Below are 19,262 nucleotides of genomic sequence, written 5' to 3'. Positions count from 1 at the left end.
ATGAGAGGGAGCCCATGCCTGACACTGCCTGGATGGCTCAGTGACCTAGGACAGAATCAAACACAATTGGCTAAATAAATAAAAGTCAATGAAATGATTTCTAATGATATTCTGCTATACTCAAAGACTGGAGCCTACCCTAATAATCATCAGTGAGGCTCCATCTAGCAACTGATAAGAACAGATACAGAGACCCACAGCCAAACATCAGGTGAAACTTGGGGAACCCCACAGAAAAGGGAAAGGAAGGATTGTAGGAGTCAGAGGGGATGGAGGGCACCAGGAGAACATGGCCCATGGCCCACTGAATCAACTAAGCATGGGCTCATAGGGGCTCACAGAGACTGAAATGACAATTATGAAGCCTGTATAGGTCTGAGCTAGGTCCTCTGCATCTATGTTATGATTGTGTAGCGTGGTGTTCCTGTGGGACTCCTAACCATGGGAGTGTGTAACATGAGGGGGGCCTGCTTGTTTGTTGGGTTTCTGTCTCACCCTTTACCCCACAACTGTTTAGCCCCAAAGAAAAATCACACATAGGTCTCCATAAATTATAAGCTGATTGGCCCATTAGCTCTAGTCTCTCACTGGCTAACTCTCACATCTTGATTAACCCATTTTTCTGATCTATGTTAGCCATGTGGCTCAGTACCTTTTTCAGTGAGATAGATCACATCCTGCTGCTTCAGTGGTCTGGGCAGGAGTGGTGGGAGGAATCAGCTTCCTCCTTCCCAGAATTCTCCTGTTCTCATTACATCATTTTTACTTCCTGTCTGGTTTTCCCACCTATATTTCTTGCCTGACCAATCAGCATTTATTTAAAACATGATTGACAGAATACAAACAATTCTCCCACACCAGGAGTATGTGTGTGGGGTGTCTATGAATCTTTTGCTCTTGGGATCTTTTTTATCCTACTGGGTTGCCTTGCCCAGCCTTGACATGAGGATTTGTGCCTAGTCTTATTGTAACTTATTATGCCATGTTTGCTTAATATCTCTTATAAGCCTGCTTAAAGGAAATGGAGGAGGAGTGGAGAGGGGAAGGGGGGCAGGAAGGAGAGGAGGGAGGGGAAACTGTGGTTGGGATGTAATGTATGAAAGAATGATAAAAGATGGTGCAAGAGCTGCAAGGCAGCATCCAGGGGAACAATTGCTGGGAATTCTCCAGAAAGGCACTGAGAAGAAAGGACTCACAGAACACAGTCAAAATAATAGCAATTTAAAAGCAAGTGTTAGAAAGAATTAGGAGAATGCTACAAGAGAAAGGACAGGGAGACTTTAAGGAAGAAAGGGCAGTAACTAAGAAAAAAAGGCGTTAAAGTCAAATAAGACAGGTTAGCTGGGTGAGGTAGGGGATGCTTTTAATCCCAGCACTTGGGAGGCAGAGGCAAGAGGATCTCTGTGAGTTCAAGGCCAGCCCGGTCTATATTATAATCAGTTCCAAGTCAACTAGGCTACCAAGTAAGACACTGTAAAAAAAAAAAAAAAACAAACAAACAGACAGACATGCTAAAAACATTCTGTTAAATTTGGATCCCTGAAGGTTATGCAGCTTTAGGAGAATATAATTTCAATGGAACTATGGAAACAAATATCAGATTACAGTGGATGGAACAATGAAGAAAAGCAGATGCATACTTTATTGTAGATGAAAGAAATGATCTTTTCTGGCATTTTCTAGGAGACATACCAATGACTTTATATAGGAGGCTTCTAGATTGTTGAGGTCCTTTAATAAATGTATATTTAAAAAGTAACTATAAAGCCAACATTAACCATGCTCTTTAAAATGCAGTGCCCCTAGGGTAGGAGAAATGGTCCAGTGGTTTAGAACACCTGTGCTTTATCAAGGACCCAGGTCCAATTACCAGCACCAACACAGTGGCTAACAACCATCTCCCCAGGCACCAAGTATGCATATGGGTGCACTGACATACATGTAGTCAAATCATTCATACACAAAAATAAGTCCCATAAGAAGTGATCCTGAGATCTAGTTTGATCTTAGCAGGCATTACTTTTCAAATATTTTAATTAATCTGGCTGTTTAGGCTACTCCTGCTTTCCCTATCATTCATTTCAACTGTCACTGGTTTAGTACTTCCTAAATTTCAAACATTTTTCTTCCAGCAAAATATGCAAATCAGAAAGAATAGCAACCCTACAAATTCCTGACAGACATAGGCAGGTATCTGAAGGGACTAGTCACAGGTGCCCACTGTGCATGCTCCTAGCTAAAGCAACAACCCTTCCACTTCCACCCTTGACCTCAGTCCCCTGGCTGCTCAAGGGCAGATTTTCAGCAATTCTGCCCCGTCTGGCATCACTAGTTCTCTTTATAGGACTGGTATACTCTGTTAAAAGCGTGATTGTCTAATTCTTAAAGCAAAAGAAAATAAAAGGAAAACACTGTTTCTACCCAGCTTCTGGTGAAGGTCTTCATTTGTTCCTGCCCTCAACTTCTAATGTGCTAGACAGAGCAGGTCATATTTGCAAATTCAATTTTCTCCCATCCTCTTTTAAAGGCATTTCAGAAGGGATGCAAGTACACAATTCTTATCTAGGTCACCAGTAAATATCTTGTGAAATCCAAAGCCATTTCTCATTCGTCATCCAATCTACCAGAAGGATCTGGGACAGCCGTTAGTTTCTTGCCCCCTTGTGTGTCTGTATTCTGCTGCCTCTCAGCTCTCACTGTGATTTTGGCTTACTATTGCTTCTCTGTATGTCTTCTAGATGCTGGAGTCTCCCAGAGCTCAGGCTCTTTAGGGGTTTCCCCCCTTCCTTCTCTGCACAGTGCTCGGTCCTTTGGTGATTTTTATCTAGTCTCATGGCGTTAATTCTAGCTAGATGCCGATGATCTCGAACTTTTCTCTTTAGCCTAAAATGCCTGAAACATCAGAAACTGGTATGACACCGCCTGATTGACATCCCAGCTTAGAGCTCTAACAAGCACCTCGATTTTATTGTTTCCTGACCAAGTTTCCTTCCTAAGTGAGAGGTGACGCCATCTTTCCAGCTAGCGACGCCAAAGTTTTGAAACTGTCTTTGTCCTCTTCTCCCTTTTTACATTGCTCATCTGGCCATGCAGTCAAATCCTGTTTGGTCTACTATCAAATTACACCTAGAATTCTACACTTCTCACTAACTCCATTCCCACATCTTAGAAATACACTCCAATGAGGAGTGTGGTTTTTTTTTCTCCTTCACAATCTCACCAAAAATGTTCTTGTCAAGGCTATGAGTGATGCTCTTCAGGTTATCATGTCTCCTTGCTCCCTTCGCCCCACTGGAGTACAATGGTCAGATTATTAAGAAGTCAGTCAGATCTTATCATTTTCTTCAAACTCTCCAGTGTTTAGAGTGAAGCATCCAGCCCCTCCTACTCAGAGTACAGGCCTGTCGGCATCTATAGCATTACCTGCGAGCTTGTTAGGAACAGAATCTCTGCCTCACCTTAGATTTTCTAAATCAGAACCTGCATTTTAATAAGGTCTCTAGGCAATTCATTGGCACACTAAAGAAGCACCCATAGGGCCCTCTGCTTCCCCTCATCCTTTAATCGGCTGCTTTAGTCACACTGCCTTTCTAGCTTTTTCTGCAAAGTAAGAAACATCCTTACTTCTAGGCTTTTGACTTGATTGCTTCCTCTGCCCACAAAAATCTTCCTTAGATAATAACATGCGAGTGACCTGACTTCTTTTGGGGAGAGAGCACATTACTCAAATCACATCCTCATTAAATGCTTTCTTGGTCACTGTCTAAAACTGCTCCCCTAAATCTTCCTAGTCCCTCCTTCCTACGTTATCTCTCAATCCATACTTCCTAGTCACATGACTAGTGTTCTACTGACGTATCCTATGTACTGTCCCATTTTTCTGTCGGAATTTGAGCTATAAAAGGATGAAGAAACTGATAGGCACGGTGGCACAGGCCTTTAATCCCAGCACTTGGGAGGCAGAGGCAAGAGGATCTCTGTGAGTTCGAGGTCACCCTGGTCTACAGAGTGAGTTCCAGGACAGTCAGAACTGTTAAGACAGAGAAACCCTGTCTTGAAAAACTAAAAACCAAAACCAAACCAAACTAAACCAAACAAAAAGGATGAAGAGGTGGCCCAAGCCTATAATTCTAGCACCGAGGAGGCACAGACAGAAGGAGTGCCTCAAGTTTGAGGATAGCCTGGTCTACAGAGTGAGTTCCAGGATAGCTTGGAACACTTTCAGGTATACAATTGGAAAAAATGTTGCTTTGAGACAGGAGTTCGTTATGTAGCCCTTGCTGGACTTGAACTCACAAGATCAAGTCACAGAGATCTGCCTGCCTCTGCCTCCCAATGCTGACCTTAAAGGTGTGGGCCACCTTGCCTGGCCATACTAAATTCTTTTCCTGAAAGTCTAGGAGAACAATTTTATTTAAGCAGTGAGGTCAAAAGGCAGAGATATTAATGAGGTTGAGAAATGAATGTGAGAGAAGACAGAAATATATAATGAGTTATTTTTAAATAAAGAATATAGAAATAATTCATCTTTGGGATTAGCTAGTACTTGAATGTACTAGTGAATCTATTTCTTCTTTGGCTTCTAAATATCAAGAAAAGATTAAAAAAATAAAACCCTCAAGTAAAGCCAGGAATGGTGGCACATGCCTTTAATCCCAGCACTTAGGAGAAAGAGGCAGGTGGATCTGAATTAGAGGCCAGCCTGGTCTACAGAGCAAGTTCCAGAACAACCACAGTTACATAGAAAGGCCCTTCTCAAAAAACCAAACCAACCAGTCAAACAAAAAACAAACAAACCCCCAAAGCCAAAAAACCCAAATCAAAACAAAACAAAACCCACCTCTCAAGTGGACCAGAGAATTTTAAGGCAAGAGGTAGGTGCTGCTGTTAACTTCTCTCTAAATTCCTTTATAGGTTTGTTCAATGATTCCATGGAAAAGGGATGGAAGAAACTGTAGTATAAAGGAGAGCGGGCCCTTTGTTCCGTCCTGCCCGGCTAGCTTACACCCGAAATAACAACACGGAAGTTGTATTAATTAGATTACTGCCTGGCCAATTATATCTAGCCTCTTCTTGGCTAATTCTTACATCTTGATTCAACCCATTTCTAATAATCTGTGTAGAACCACGAGGTCGTGGCTTACCGGGAAAGATTCAGCATATCTGACTCTGGCGACTTCATGGCGGCTCTCCCTGCCTGCCTTCTTCCTCCCTGCATCCAGTTCTGTTTTCCCCACCTATCTAAGTTCTGCCCTATCAAAAGGCCAAGGCAGCTTCCTTCTTTGACCAATGAAAGAATCACATAGAAAGAAGAATCTCCTACACCAAGAAACAAGAAGTTGGTTAAAGCATCAAAACATCTTTTTTTTTTTTAATTAAAAACTTACTTATTTTTATGTGTATGGGTGGTTGTGCTTGTGTGTATGCCTCTATACCATATGCACACGAGGCCCTCTGAGGCATCAGATCCCCTGGAACTGGAGTTGCAGAAGGTTGTTGAGCTAGGAATGTGGGTGCTGGGAACTGAACCTAGGGGTTCTGGAAGAAGAGCCAGTGCTCTTGAGCACTGAGTCACCTATCCTGCCCCAGTTTCTAAGCACCATGAACAAAGAACCATATTAAAAAGCTAGAAGTTGGGCTGAAGGGTGGGCTCAGTGGAAAGAGCGCTTGAGGCAGAGTTTGGATCCCAGCACCCATGCAAACACTGGTAATAGCCCTGTGCATACCTGCAACCCCAGCACTGAAGGAAGCAGAGGCTGCACTGGGGCTTGCTAGTTAACTCCCTAGACAAAAAACTAGTGCATATCCCACATGCATGTACAAACCACACACAAGTCTAATCTCTGGGGAAAAATTTTAATAACTGTGGCAGCTTACAAAGAAAATACATTTGAATTTTAGAGTATTCCCTGTACCAGGTCCACCAGGCTCAGTTCACTGGCAGAAGGCTGAAAGCACATTACAAAGCAGGTTACAACGGCTCTCTTTGAAAGGCCCAACAAATGCATCTTCTACTCTTATGGTATAAAACTGCCTCGTTGGCACCTTATACTTTGTCAGAAACTGTGTTTTGAAGCCTCTGCAGAAGCCCAATGTTCTAAAGCAGCTGCTTACCCAGTTGCAGCCAGATCATTACTCTCCTTGGAGCCGTCTTCATCTGCAAAGAGGGGCGGCAGGGTAGAGCTAGTCATCAAGCTTTCCATCTCTCTGAAAGGAAGAGATAATCATAAAAAATTAATGGCTTAATTACTTCTGGTCCAAGTTCCACTAATTTAAAGACCCACCTTTTTTAGCTTCAGTACATCAGCAACAGTATAGAAACTGACCTAAATGTTTGTTTTCTTGACTTGGACACATCAATTTAAACTCCGTGGTTAATGGGCTTTTAACCGCAGTCTTTATCAACTAACCAGACTTAAAAACAAATTGGGGGCTTAGTGGGTAAGACTGGCAGGTGTGTAAGCAAGAGGACCGAGTTTAATCCTCAATGCTCACATACGGTTAGGTATGGCCCCGCAGAGTGCCTACAAACCCAGTGCTGGGAGAGGGGGCAAGCAGGAGAGTCACGGGGCTTACTGGTCAGCCGGACTAGCTGAAATAGTGAGTTCCAGGTTCAGGGAGAAGCCCTGTCTTAAGGGATTATGTAGGGAAGTGATAGAATAGGACATCTGATGGTCTTCTCTGATCTCTGCATGCATGCATGGATGTGTACAAGCACATACATGTATATACCCCACACATACATACACCACACACAGACACAAATAAAAACAAATCCAGTTTTAACAAGCACACAAATAAAAACAAGTCCAGTTTTAACAAGTAGGACATGCTTTGGAAAACTTTTTATTTATCCTCCAAAGTGTTCTTTAAGAAAGTAAAGCAACTTTTTATGTGTTATTGTGTGCGCGACACATGTGAGACGGTGCACGTAGAGGCCAGAGGCTCTGCTTCCACTGTGGGCCACTGTGAAGCCTGCACAGCAGGTACTTTTCCAGCTTCACCATCTCCTCAGTCCTTCACAAGTCTTTGTTTTGTGGAGATTTTTAGGTGGTGTGACTCACAATCACCGAAAACCTTGAGCAAGATATTTTGATCAACCACTTTTAGCTAACGTCTCAGCAGCAGACAGATGAAGGTACTGATTTAACTTCCGGAGTTGTTGAGAGGGATTGAGCTGAGCGTACTTCACAGACAGAGAAAGGCTAGGACAGCAAGTGTTCTGAGTACTGCTATGTATACAGTGTTGTTGTTACAACATTACCAGCTCTTAGTCCCACATGAATCACGCTTGGATCAAATGGTGACAAACCGAGCCCTTAAAAAAGGAAATAGTGCAAAGGAAGTAGAGGATGGAAGGCATACTGATGTGGTTCTGAGTCAAAGAAACCACACTTCCAGGTCAGAACCGTGCAGCACTTCATTGTCATAACCCACAACATAAACAGCGTGCACCTGGGTGCAGGAAACAGCTCTGCTTAATTGAAGAAAACAAATAAATCACAGGAACCTGAGGTTATCGAACTGCAAGGATAAAAGGACAAAGTGATAAAGAGAGTAATTTCATTTAGCATATCTCTACAGAGAAGGATTTTTCCCTTTCAAGGTTTACCACCAAGGCCTTCACCCCATACAGCTAAAAGCAGCAGCAGTCAATTCATCCTGAAAGTGATATTCACACAAAACACTCAATAGTGACCCCAAACATCAGCCACTTAAGTGGAACTGCGAAGCACTCAAGAGAGAAGGCCTCAATCAGTGGGCGAATTGAGAAGTAAATGATGCGAATTCACTGAGGAGGCCCTTGGCAGTTCTCTCAGTGCTGCTATTAAGGGGCTCTAGTGAGGAGCGGTTAAAGGCGACCACAGCAGCCATAGTGAGCCGGTGTTCATCCCACTGGGGGAAATAGGCAGAAACTGCAGGGGACACCGACCAGCATTCTTAATGTTCAGTGGAGCAGTTTACTTCCCAAATACTAAAACTGACGCTTTATTTCTTGCTCTTACTTAATTTCACTTCTAAATTTATTATTTAGGAGACTAAGATCCATAAATAGTTGAATGTGACAAAAAAGCTTCTCTGCATTTATCTTATGAATTATGGCATACAGAGTCTAGAAGGCTGAGGAAGGCATTTATTCATGTGATGTGCAGGAAGGCCTAAGAACCATTTTCAGTTTCTTCAAGACAAGGTACTTAGAATAGAATGGCTCTGACAAATACTATAGAATTCCATTTGTTTTCTAGAGTGATTCTAACTCAAATGTACTTACATTTTAATTCATATTATATAAGACCAGATGAAAGCAGGGGCTTTCAGGGTTACTAACGCCAATGTACCTGATTCCTTCCCCACAAAAGGATAGATACCACAGACTGTACTGAAGAAACAGTCACATAGCTCCGATCTAACAAGGACTTGGTTGATTTGTTCCTATAAGTGTCCCTAGAAGTCACTGGCCTCTCAAGAACCTTGAAACTGGGCATCTGAAGCTTTTGGCATGGCTCCCTCATCTTAAAAGGAGAGACATTATTTGGCAGGGAACAAATGAAGTGTTTTTTCGTTCACTATGTCAACATGGCCTCTTAAGAGTGTTCACCAGAGATCTTTAGTCATTTTTTGAAATGTAGAGAGACAGCTGGATAACACAACCTTAACAACATATAAACAGAGCGCATAAACAAAGGAAGTTCAGAGAACACACATTTCTTCTTTTTCCCCCACACTCTTAAGTTTGTATTACTCAACCCATATGGCTTCAGATACATTTTCTTAGTGTTACTGAGCAATCAGGTCCCTAAGAAATGAGTAATAAAGTGGGTGGAAGATAAAGGGGCCAAGATCAACAAAAGAAGGAAATGAAGAAAAGCCCAGTGAAACCCAGAGGCTCTAAAGTAGTTCAGTAAGTTGGAAAATAAAATGATTCTCAAGAACATGCTCGGGTCCCATGGGAATGAGCTCTCATCTAGTCCATCAGGGAGGGGTGATTCAAAGTGAGTCACGGCTACTAAGTCACTGGATGCCAAAAGCCCTTCAAGTGCATCATCTGTGCCTGATAATGGACCAGTACAGAGGTCACAGTGAGCTTTAAAATCCCATGCAAGGCATTTAAGAAATTTAATGAATGCTACTCTGGAAGGAGAAGGAATTGTGTACAAAGGCAAAGCAAATACATGAATTTGCTTCTTTGCTGCAGTTTATATAAATATCATGCAAGATACTTTCTGGCAGAGGGACTTACCCAAATCTGGCTATAGTCCTAAAAACTCCTATTATTTCGAGGTTTATGCTTTGAACTAAGTCTGTATCTTAGCTTTGGAAGCCTAAAAACTCTCTCTATACTAACTACTCACTTAGCTAAGAACTAATTTAAGATTTCTTTCTTCCTTTTTTTTTTTGGTTTTTCGAAACAGGGCTTCATTGTAGTTTTAGAGTCTGTCCTGGAACTAGCTCTTGTAGACCAGGCTGGCCTCGAACTCACAGAGATCTGCCTGCCTCTGCCTCCTGAGTGCTGGGATTAAAGGTGTGTGCCACCATGTCTGTCTATTTCTTTGTCCTTTTATAGCTCAGTGGATATAGTATTTTCCCCACCGAGAATGAGGATCTATGTAAAAATCTAGCAGATGTGGCAGTTGGGAGGATGAGACAGACTCCTGGGGCAAGGTGAAGCTAAAACTAGCTGAAACAGTGAGATCTGGTTCAACTGAGACACAGTCTCAATTGAAAAAAAAAAAAAAGAAGAGGAGCAAGCTACCTAAATTCAACTTTAGGCTTCTTCATTCATGCATACACATATGCATGGCCACTTATACACACATGCAAACAGGCACACACCACACACAATAGTAAGAGGAATGTAGCTTTGGTTAATAAAGGGCAACAAAAAAGGAAATTGGATGAAGTTTTAAAAATGTTCTTGGACCTGGGAGAAGCTTGGCAGGTAACAGTGCTTGCCAAGCAACTCTGATGACATGAGTTTAATCCTAGAAGCCATGGTGAAAGACAGATTCAACCCCTGAAGGTTGTTCTGACCTCCACACACACAATGTGAACACGAGCACCTGAAGGGCAAAAGTGCCTGTTGTGTGATCCCTGATGACCGAATTGGAGTCCTAGAACCCAGAACCAACAAAAAGTTAGATCCAGTGGTGTGCATCTATAATCCCAGCACTCCCACAGGAAGATGGATGGGAAATGGAGACAGTAGAACTCTCTGGAAGCTTAAGCTTATTTATTGGCAGTTAACCAGGAGTAGTATGCAGGATGGCAGAAACAATGAGAGACTCCGCCTAATGGAAGGAGCAAACTTCAAAAGTTGTCCTGTGACCTCTCCATCTGTATTATGGTACATGTGTATCCATATCAACACCCCTCTTATAAAATAACAAATAAAAGAGGGGAAAAAAAAACCCTCAACTCTGTAACACCTGCAAAAAAATCCACTTTAAATAAAAAGACATATATAAAAGGAAAGGGGGTAGATAAAAGTAAACCATGCTAACAGCAATCAAAAGGAAGCTGAAGTAACTAATAATAATTTCAGATTAAAAATGTTTGCTCTGAAAAATAAAATGTCAAAGGAATGAAAAGCAGGTTTTAAACTGAGAGAAATATTTATATAAAACACATTGTAAAGACACCAAAAAGTTAATAAAAGTACAATTTAAAAATGAACCAAAACAGGCAGAATAGAACCTTATCAAAGAAGATAGACAGATGTCAAATAAGTACATATGATATGCAATGATATGCAATGTCATATGTCATTAATCAACTGCAAATTAAAACTACTACTATTAGTGGTCACAGTCCAAAACACTGACTATATTAAGTGCTGACAAGGACAAGGAGCAAGATTAGTCTCCTCCATTATTGATGGGAATGCAAAATGGTAGACTTGGAAGAAAATTTAAGCTTCTTACAAAAGGAAATATACTCTTACTGTATGATCCTGCATTCATGATCTTTGGTATTTGACTAACTGAATTAAAAATTATGTTCATACAAAACCTGTTAGACATCGGTATTTACAGTAGTTTTATTCATAGCTGCCAAGCCTAGATATAATCAAAATATCCTTCAGTTGGTAAATAAAGTGTGGTGTAACCAGACAATGGTATGTTATTCAGTAATATAAAGAATGAGGCTGGACATGGTGCCGGACCGGTACCTTTAATCTCAGCACTCAGGAGGCAGAAGTAGGGGTGGATTTCTGTGAGTTCAATGCCAGCTTGGTCTACAAAGTTAGTTCCAAGACAACTAGGGCCCTGTCTCAAAAACTAAAAGAAAAGAAAGAAAAGAATGAGCTAGTAAGTCATAATAAGGTGGGAAAAAAACAATACATATTACTAAGTAAAAGACATCAATATGAAAAGGCTACATACATACTGCATGAGTCTACCTATCTGATATGCTAGGAAGTAAAAATAAGTAGTTGTTGCCAGAATTTGGTGTGGGGAACACCACACCAAGTGAATGCAGAGGATTTTCAGGGAATTGAGATTGTCCTGAACGGTAATTCAGTGGGAGGGAAAGATATCATTCTACATCTGTCAACAATCACAGAATGTATACCACCAAAAGTAAACCTTGATGTGAATTATGGTGATGTGACAATTTGGGACTGATTGCAACAAATGTACCATTCTGAGGAGGATGTTAACAGTGGGGTTGGCTGTGGATGATGTGTGGGGTTAGTGAGTACATAGGATTCTACTTGCCTCATTTTTTCTGTGAGCCTAAAGCTGCCTAAAAAAGTAGAGTTTATTCATCTAAAAAATACTGTATTATATATTTAACAATTATATTATTTATATATTTTTTGGCATATAACCAGATTGGGCATAAATACAACTGACTTTGCTATGCACACACATTAAAGTAGAAGTGAAAGTACAAAGGCTTGCTAGAGCATCATCTACCAGCTGTGAGCACTTAGCTAGGAACATTCAGTAGGCTGTAGGCATTAATCAGTATGTTTTACAGTGGGGACGAGAACATTGCTAATCCCACTTGGCAGTTAACTGGGGTTCAGTTAAATGAAATCCAGTAAAGAACTCTTTCGTTATGGTCTTAAATGGGGATGAGAAGAAAAAAGATAGAACCAGGTAACCTGGGACGGCTGAGGTATAGGGAGACAATCAGTATGGGCACAGCTGGTCTTGGACCTCAGTAGCTGAGGGTTTGCCTAGCATATCAAAGGCCCTTAGTTAAAAAGAGAAAAAAAGAAAAAAAGAATAGAGAAAGAGAGAGATGGCATAGTTAGGTGTGGTGGACATGCTAACCCCAGCACTTGAGGGGCTGAGGCAAGACAATCACAAATTTGAGGCCTTGACTTGATACAAAACAAACAAAAACCTGGTGTGGGGTGTGTGTGCTGGAGAGATGGCTCAGGGGTTTGCAGAGGATCCAGGTTCAATTTCTAGCACCCACACCACCACAGCTTACAATTTCTGTAATTCAGTACCAGAGCCTCTGACGCCCTCTTCTGGCCTCTGTGGGCACCAGACACCACATAAACAGGGTGAACAGGCACAACACTCACAAACCAGTAAAACAAAACAAAAACCACCAAACAGAGATTTAAAGCTTTCCATCCGAGAAATTGGGAGGTGGCACTGTAGGATCAATAGTTCAAGGACAATCTCAGCTATACAATGACTTTGAGCTATACAATGTGATCTTGCCTTCAAAAAATTAAAAAACTAAGCTGGGCGTAGTAGTGCACTTTTAATCCCAGCTCTCAGAGGCAGGTAAATTTCTGTGAGTTTGAGGCCAGCCTGGTCTACAAAGCCAGTTCCAGAACAGCCAGGACTGTTACACAGAGAAACTCTTGTTTTGAAAAACCAAACCCAAACCAAACCAAAATAACAGAAAGATGATGGCTGGGTAGAACAGATAGAAAATCGGGCTCCTGTTTCTAGAATTTCAGCTTAGGCTCCTAGGACCATTACTGACTTAAAGAATGATGGAAGTCTAGCCTAAGGAAAAGATGGCAGGAAACCAAATCATTCATTTATTCATCCACTAAACAAACATTCACTGTCCACCTACCATTCTAGGCTTTTCTATACATTGGGAATAGATACAATGACTGTAATAGGCAAAACTCCCTACTCCCGGGGGATTTACAGAATACTGGGGAAGACAGACCAGAACTACTGAGTAAAATGAATGGTGTTACATAGTGAGAAATGCTTAATAAAGAAGCAGAGAGAAAGTTTAGGGGCTCATGGAAAGGGGTATTTTATACGCAGAAGCTAAGAAACCTTCAGTGTGGTATTCTTTGAGGGAAGGAGTTAAAAAGACACAAAGGGAAACTGTGCGAGGCTTGTGAAGAAGGAGCAGTCAATAGACAACTAGTGCGGCTAAAGGTGGTGGCAACAGGGCTGGACTGAGTCAGCAGCAAAATTCAGCAGTTTGAGAGCTAACCACAGCACCAAGCTCTGAAGCTTATATTAAGGATTTTGGCTTTCATTCTGAGAAAGGAAGTTACTCTAAGTAAGGCATGAGAGCTAATATTCTTATAGGATCATATTGGCTGTGGGTAGGTGGAGAAGGAAAGGGGTAGAGATCATGTAGGAAGCTTCTGTAAGAACCAGAAGGGTAATGGAGGCTTAGAGGGAAATACTAGTGTAGGTGTGAAATAGTTAGATTCTTGATATATTGCAAAGGCGGAACCAGTATGGCAGTTAAAAAAAAAAAAAAACAATTAGGAATAAAATCTATAAACCGTGACCTATGTAAATATTAACCGTGGTCTGTTGATCTGATTAATAATTAAGAGTACGCTGTACTGGAAATATACTACTTGTAAGTTTTTTGAAGGAAGACAGGTATTTTGCTACAAAAGAAACAACTCAGCTGCCATCTACTACAACGCCTGGAGCTCATGCCTTTTCAACAAGCCTGTGCTGCTTCTATTTCCTGTGGGATCCAGACTGTGTTTGCTGCCAAAGTGGGCGGCTCTGCTTTACAGTATTTTACAGTATGCAGTCTCTCAGGCTAGAAACGCTGTTCTTCAAAACCAAGAAGGAAGAGGCCAGAGGTAGAAACATAACTAAAGCTGCCACCTTGTTTAGGATGTTTAGGAAATAATAGTTTTGCCAATTTAGAAATCAAGTATTTTCTAAAAAAACTATGAAGGTACTACATAATAAAAAGAAACTCCACTCTGTTTCTTTCTAGACAGGTGAATTCCTGTATACGATCATGAACCCCTTTGGCGGAACCCTGTTACTATTAAGACACAAAATGTACTGGAAGGAAAAAAATCCCCAAGGAAGGAAAGGAAGCAGTGTTTTTTTGTTTTTTATCAGTTTTATGTAAGGCACTGTGCTAACAGGGAAAATAAAAACACCACTTTCCTCTGTCAAAGCAAAACTTATCATTTTAATTGAAGAGGATACCAGAAAATGGAAGGATCTCCCTTGCTCTTGGATTGGGAGAATCAACATAGTAAAAATGGCAATTCTACCAAGGGCAATTTATAGATTCAATGCAATCCCCATTAAAATCCCATCAAAATTCTTCACAGATCTTGAAAGGACAATAATCAACTTTATATGGAGAAACAAAAAACCCAGGATAGCCAAAACAATCTTATACAATAAAGGAACTTCTGGAGGCATTACCATCCCTGACTTCAAACTCTATTACAGAGCTACAGTAATGAAAACAGCGTGGTACTGGCATAAAAACAGAGAAGTCGACCAATGGAATCGTATAGAAGACCCGGATTTTAACCCACAAACCTATGAACAACTGATTTTCGATAAAGGAGCTAAAAGTATACAATGGAAGAAAGAAAGCATCTTCAACAAATGGTGCTGGCACAATTGGATGTCAACCTGTAGAAGAATGAAAATAGACCCATATCTATCACCATATACAAAACTCAAGTCCAAATGGATCAAAGACCTCAATATCAATCTGAACACACTGAACCTGATAGAAGAGAAAATGGGAAGTACCCTACAACATATGGGCACTGGAGATCGCTTCCTATGTATAACCCCAGCAGCACAGACATTAAGGGCAACATTGAATAAATGGGACCTCCTGAAACTGAGAAGCTTCTGTAAAGCAAAGGACACTGTCATTAAGACAAAAAGGCAGCCTACTGACTGGGAGAAGATCTTCACCAACCCCGCAACAGACAAAGGTCTGATCTCCAAAATATATAAAGAACTCAAGAAACTAGACTTTAAAAGGATAATTAACCCAATTAAAAAATGGGGCACTGAACTGAACAGAGAATTCTCAACAGAAGAAGTTAAAATGGCCAAAAGATACTTAAGGTCATGCTCAACCTCCTTAGCGATCAGAGAAATGCAAATCAAAACAACTTTGAGATATCATCTTACACCTGTCAGAATGGCTAAAATCAAAAACACCAAGGATAGCCTTTGCTGGAGAGGTTGTGGAGAAAGGGGTACCCTCATCCATTGCTGGTGGGACTGCAAACTTGTGCAACAACTTTGGAAATCAGTGTGGCGGTTTCTCAGAAAAATTGGGATCAACCTACCCCTGGACCCAGCAATAGCACTGTTGGGAATATACCCAAGAGATGCCCTATCATATGACAAAAGCATTTGTCCAACTATGTTCATAGCAGCATTATTTGTAATAGCCAGAACCTGGAAGCAACCTAGATGCCCTTCAATGGAAGAATGGATGAAGAAAGTGTGGAATATATACACATTAGAGTACTACTCTGCGGTAAAAAACAATGACTTCTCGAATTTTGCATGCAAATGGATGGAAATAGAAAATACGATCCTGAGTGAGGTAACCCAGACCCAAAAAGAAGAACATGGGATGTACTCACTCATAATTGGTTTCTAGCCATGGATAGGGGCCACTGAGTCTATAATTTGTGGTCCTAAAGAAGCTAAACAAGAGGGTAAACCCAAGGAAAAACATATAGATATCCTCCCAGCTATGGGAAATAGACATGACTGATGGGCAAAAAATTGGAATCTTGGGGGTGGGGTGGGATGGGGATGAGGGGTGATGGGGAGAGAAAAGTGTGAAGGAGAGGATGAGGGGAACTGGGGGAATCGGGGTGATTGGGGATAAAGGAAGGTTCGATAGGGGAGCAGGGAAACTCATACCTTAGGTAAGGGAGCCACCTAAGGGTTGGCAAGAGACTTGAACTTGGAATGGCTACCAGATGCCCAGGGCAATGTCCCCAGTTAGTTCATTGGGGCACCTGAGGATAGGGAACCTGAAATGAACCTATCCTATAATCATACTGATGAATATCTTGCATATCGCCATAGAACCTTCATCTAGTGATGGATGGAGATAGAGCCAGAGACCCACACTGGAGCACCGGACTGAGCTCCCAAGGTTATAATGAGGAGCAGAAGGAGAGAGAACATGAACAAGGGAGTCAGGACCATGAGGGGTGCACCCAACCACTGAGACAGTGGGGCCAATCTATTGGGAGCTCACCAAGGCCAGCTGGACTGCTACTGAAAAAACATGGGATAAAACCGGACTCTCGGAATGTGGTGGACAATGAGAGCTGATGAGAGGCCAAGGAGAATGGCACAGGAACTTTCATCTGGCGATAGATCGAGAGAGAGACAGAGACCCAAATTGGAGCAACGGTCTGAGCTCTTAAGGTCCAAATGAGGAGCAGAAGGAGGGAGAACATGAGCAAGGAAAACAGGACCACGAGGCGTGCACCCACCCACTGTGACAGTGGAACTGATCTATTGGGAGCTCTCCAAGGCCAGCTGGACTGGGACTGAATAAGCATGGGTTGAAACTGGACTCTCTGAACATGGCGGACAATGAAGGCTGATGAGAAGCCAATGACAATGGCACTAGGTTTCGATCCTAATACATGAACTGGCTTTGTGGGAGCTTAGCCTGTTTGGATGCTCACCTTCCTGGGCCTGGATGGAAGTGGGAGGACCTTGGTCTTCCTGTAGGGCAGGGAATTTGGACTGCTCTTCAGTATCGAGAGGGAGGGGGAATGTACTGGAGGGAGGAGAAGAGGAGGGGGGATGGGGGAGGGGAGTGGGGGGAGGGGGCAATGTGTGGGAGGAGGGGGAGGGAAATGGGAAACGGGGAGCAGTTGGAAATTTTATTAAAATAAAAAAAAATAACAGAGAAAAAAAAAAGAAAAAAAACTTATCATTTTACAACATGGTATTGTCTTTGGAGGTTATGATCCATTTGTCTGGCTGTTTTATGGTGTCTGTTGGTCTCAAACTGCCCTACCTACATATCCTATCTAAATACTGCTTTTATTAGCAGTAAACAAGGAAGTAAATGACCAAGACCAACTTGGACCCATAGTAATCCCATAAAACTTGGCATTCCTTCCTTAGTGTGGTGTACCTTCCTCATTTCCTGGTATACTATAGCAGTAAAAAGGCCATGTGACAGCAGGGATGTAGCTCAGTTGACACACTGCTTACTTAGCAGGCATGGAGGCCTGGTCTTGTATTCATCACACGGAAACTGACCACACTGGCACAGGAGTGTAATCTCAAATTTGGGAGGTGGAGATAGGTAGATTAGAAATTCAAGGTCACTCTTGTTGGTAGTACAACAAGCTCACATCCTTTTATTCTTCACAATTAGAGACAGGCAAACAGCTAAAAAGTATGTAGAAAGGTGGTAGCGGCTAACGTGTGGAAAGGTATATATTTAAGTACACGAGCATAACAGGGATAAGATACAGAGATAGAGATGAATCCAATGACTAAGTTAAACAGCTAAAGTGACCTTCAATTATCACTGAGCTTTTACCCGTGCACTGGAGAGCTGAAGGAGACAAAGAACAGCTGAACAAACTATCTGACAATGAATAGTTAGCCTGGAGCACTTAGCTATTGAGAAATCCAGTCTCACGATAAGGTAGATAACACCAAAACACTGGCTCAAGGATGGGATTTTAGGAAGGCAACACAAGAAAGCAGAAGCAACACGCAGGTCTCAGTAAGAAACGTGAGACAAAGCTCTAGGTGCAAGAAACCTCCTCTATCTTCTATCTTACCCACATTTGCAGGCTCACCTCTGCAGCAGTGAAACAGCTGAAATGAAGAGGTGGGAAAATGTTTCTTTCATAGGCAAGAAATTCTAAATCTTTTACTGTTTCAAAAGCCAATTCGGCCTGGGATATAGCTTAGCTGTCCAGCATGCATGAACCACTTGGTTTAATCTCAGCCACTTCATAAAAAGTGCGTGGTGGTTAATGTCTGTAATCCCAGCATTTAGGAATAGCTGCAGGAGGAGCAAGAAGTTCAAGGTCATTCTTGGCAACACTGAGTTTTGAGCTGGCCTGGGAAACGTAAAACCCTGTCACAAAAGAAAACAACAATCTAAAAAACACTCCGAAGGACATTGGGTAATACAGACGTCCTCAACCGAAAGATAGAGAAACAAATGAATTTAGCAACAAGGAGGCAACAGTACTGTGTTCACTAGCATTACAATAAAATGGTTTTCTTCAAAAGCAAACAGGCCCCAGTGCAATGTGCTTAATAGTTTAAACAGTAGAAACACCCTCCATTACTTTTGCTTCTAAATTCCAAAGACAAGTGACTAAATAGCCACAAATCCAAATTTGATGTATTGAAAGCGTTTAGAATATTAGTTTGCCTGCTCTGAGGCCTCACTTTTCACACAGAGAGAAACCTCTCTGGTTTGTAAGCTATGGATTTAAGGCAAAAGACTAAAACCACATTAGCTTTAACAAAAGAATAACAACACTAATTTGGTCACTCCAAGAGTCTTCATAATTTCTGTATTTACTAAAATCTGCCATAATATGTATTTTTGGAGTTGTCTAACCAGAATCCAAAGGACTGGAGGTAGCAGAATGGTTTGTCTAGCTCTTCTCTCTATATGAAAACACATCCATTTACTTGTGTTAGCATGTCCTTTTGTCATAAATTGAAATCTACTGAAGTCCCACAGAGAGGATTTCCGGAGGACTGCTGCGCCCCACACCCCCAAATGTAAAATGGGTCATTTTCCTCAAAGGGATGTTGTAAAAATGAAATGAAAATAGTTCATATGTTCTGCAGACAAGAACACAAAAGCTACTTTTTAACTGCTACAGTGTCTTCAATGAAATATTTATGAGGAAGTATATTATAAATATACATAAGAAAAAAAGATCAAAACAAGCTCCAGAATGTTCTAAACAAGTTAAATTAGAAGGTGGCAGAATTATGAATAATTAATTTTCAGTCTTTTAATGTTCTAATTTTCAGAAATACTGTTGTTATCTTGATAAA

The 19,262-nt window shown here is 41.4% G+C and overlaps 1 protein-coding gene across 1 annotated transcript in view; it reads right to left on the bottom strand.

Annotated features, from left to right (window-relative positions):
* Positions 1–19,262, bottom strand: part of Hmg20a (high mobility group 20A) — an 83,793-nt gene that overhangs the window by 25,856 nt on the left and 38,675 nt on the right. The window contains exon 2 of the mRNA XM_057767726.1: positions 6,115–6,207. Coding sequence (XP_057623709.1) covers positions 6,115–6,203 — 89 coding nt within the window. The 5' untranslated portion in view covers positions 6,204–6,207. The remainder of the gene's footprint in view (positions 1–6,114; positions 6,208–19,262) is intronic.

Source organism: Chionomys nivalis, chromosome 4 (genome assembly GCF_950005125.1).
Source record: "Chionomys nivalis chromosome 4, mChiNiv1.1, whole genome shotgun sequence".
Lineage (NCBI taxonomy): Eukaryota > Metazoa > Chordata > Mammalia > Rodentia > Cricetidae > Chionomys > Chionomys nivalis.
The sequence above is the reverse complement of the archived record's forward strand: the minus strand, read 5'-3'. Positions and strand labels throughout refer to the sequence as shown.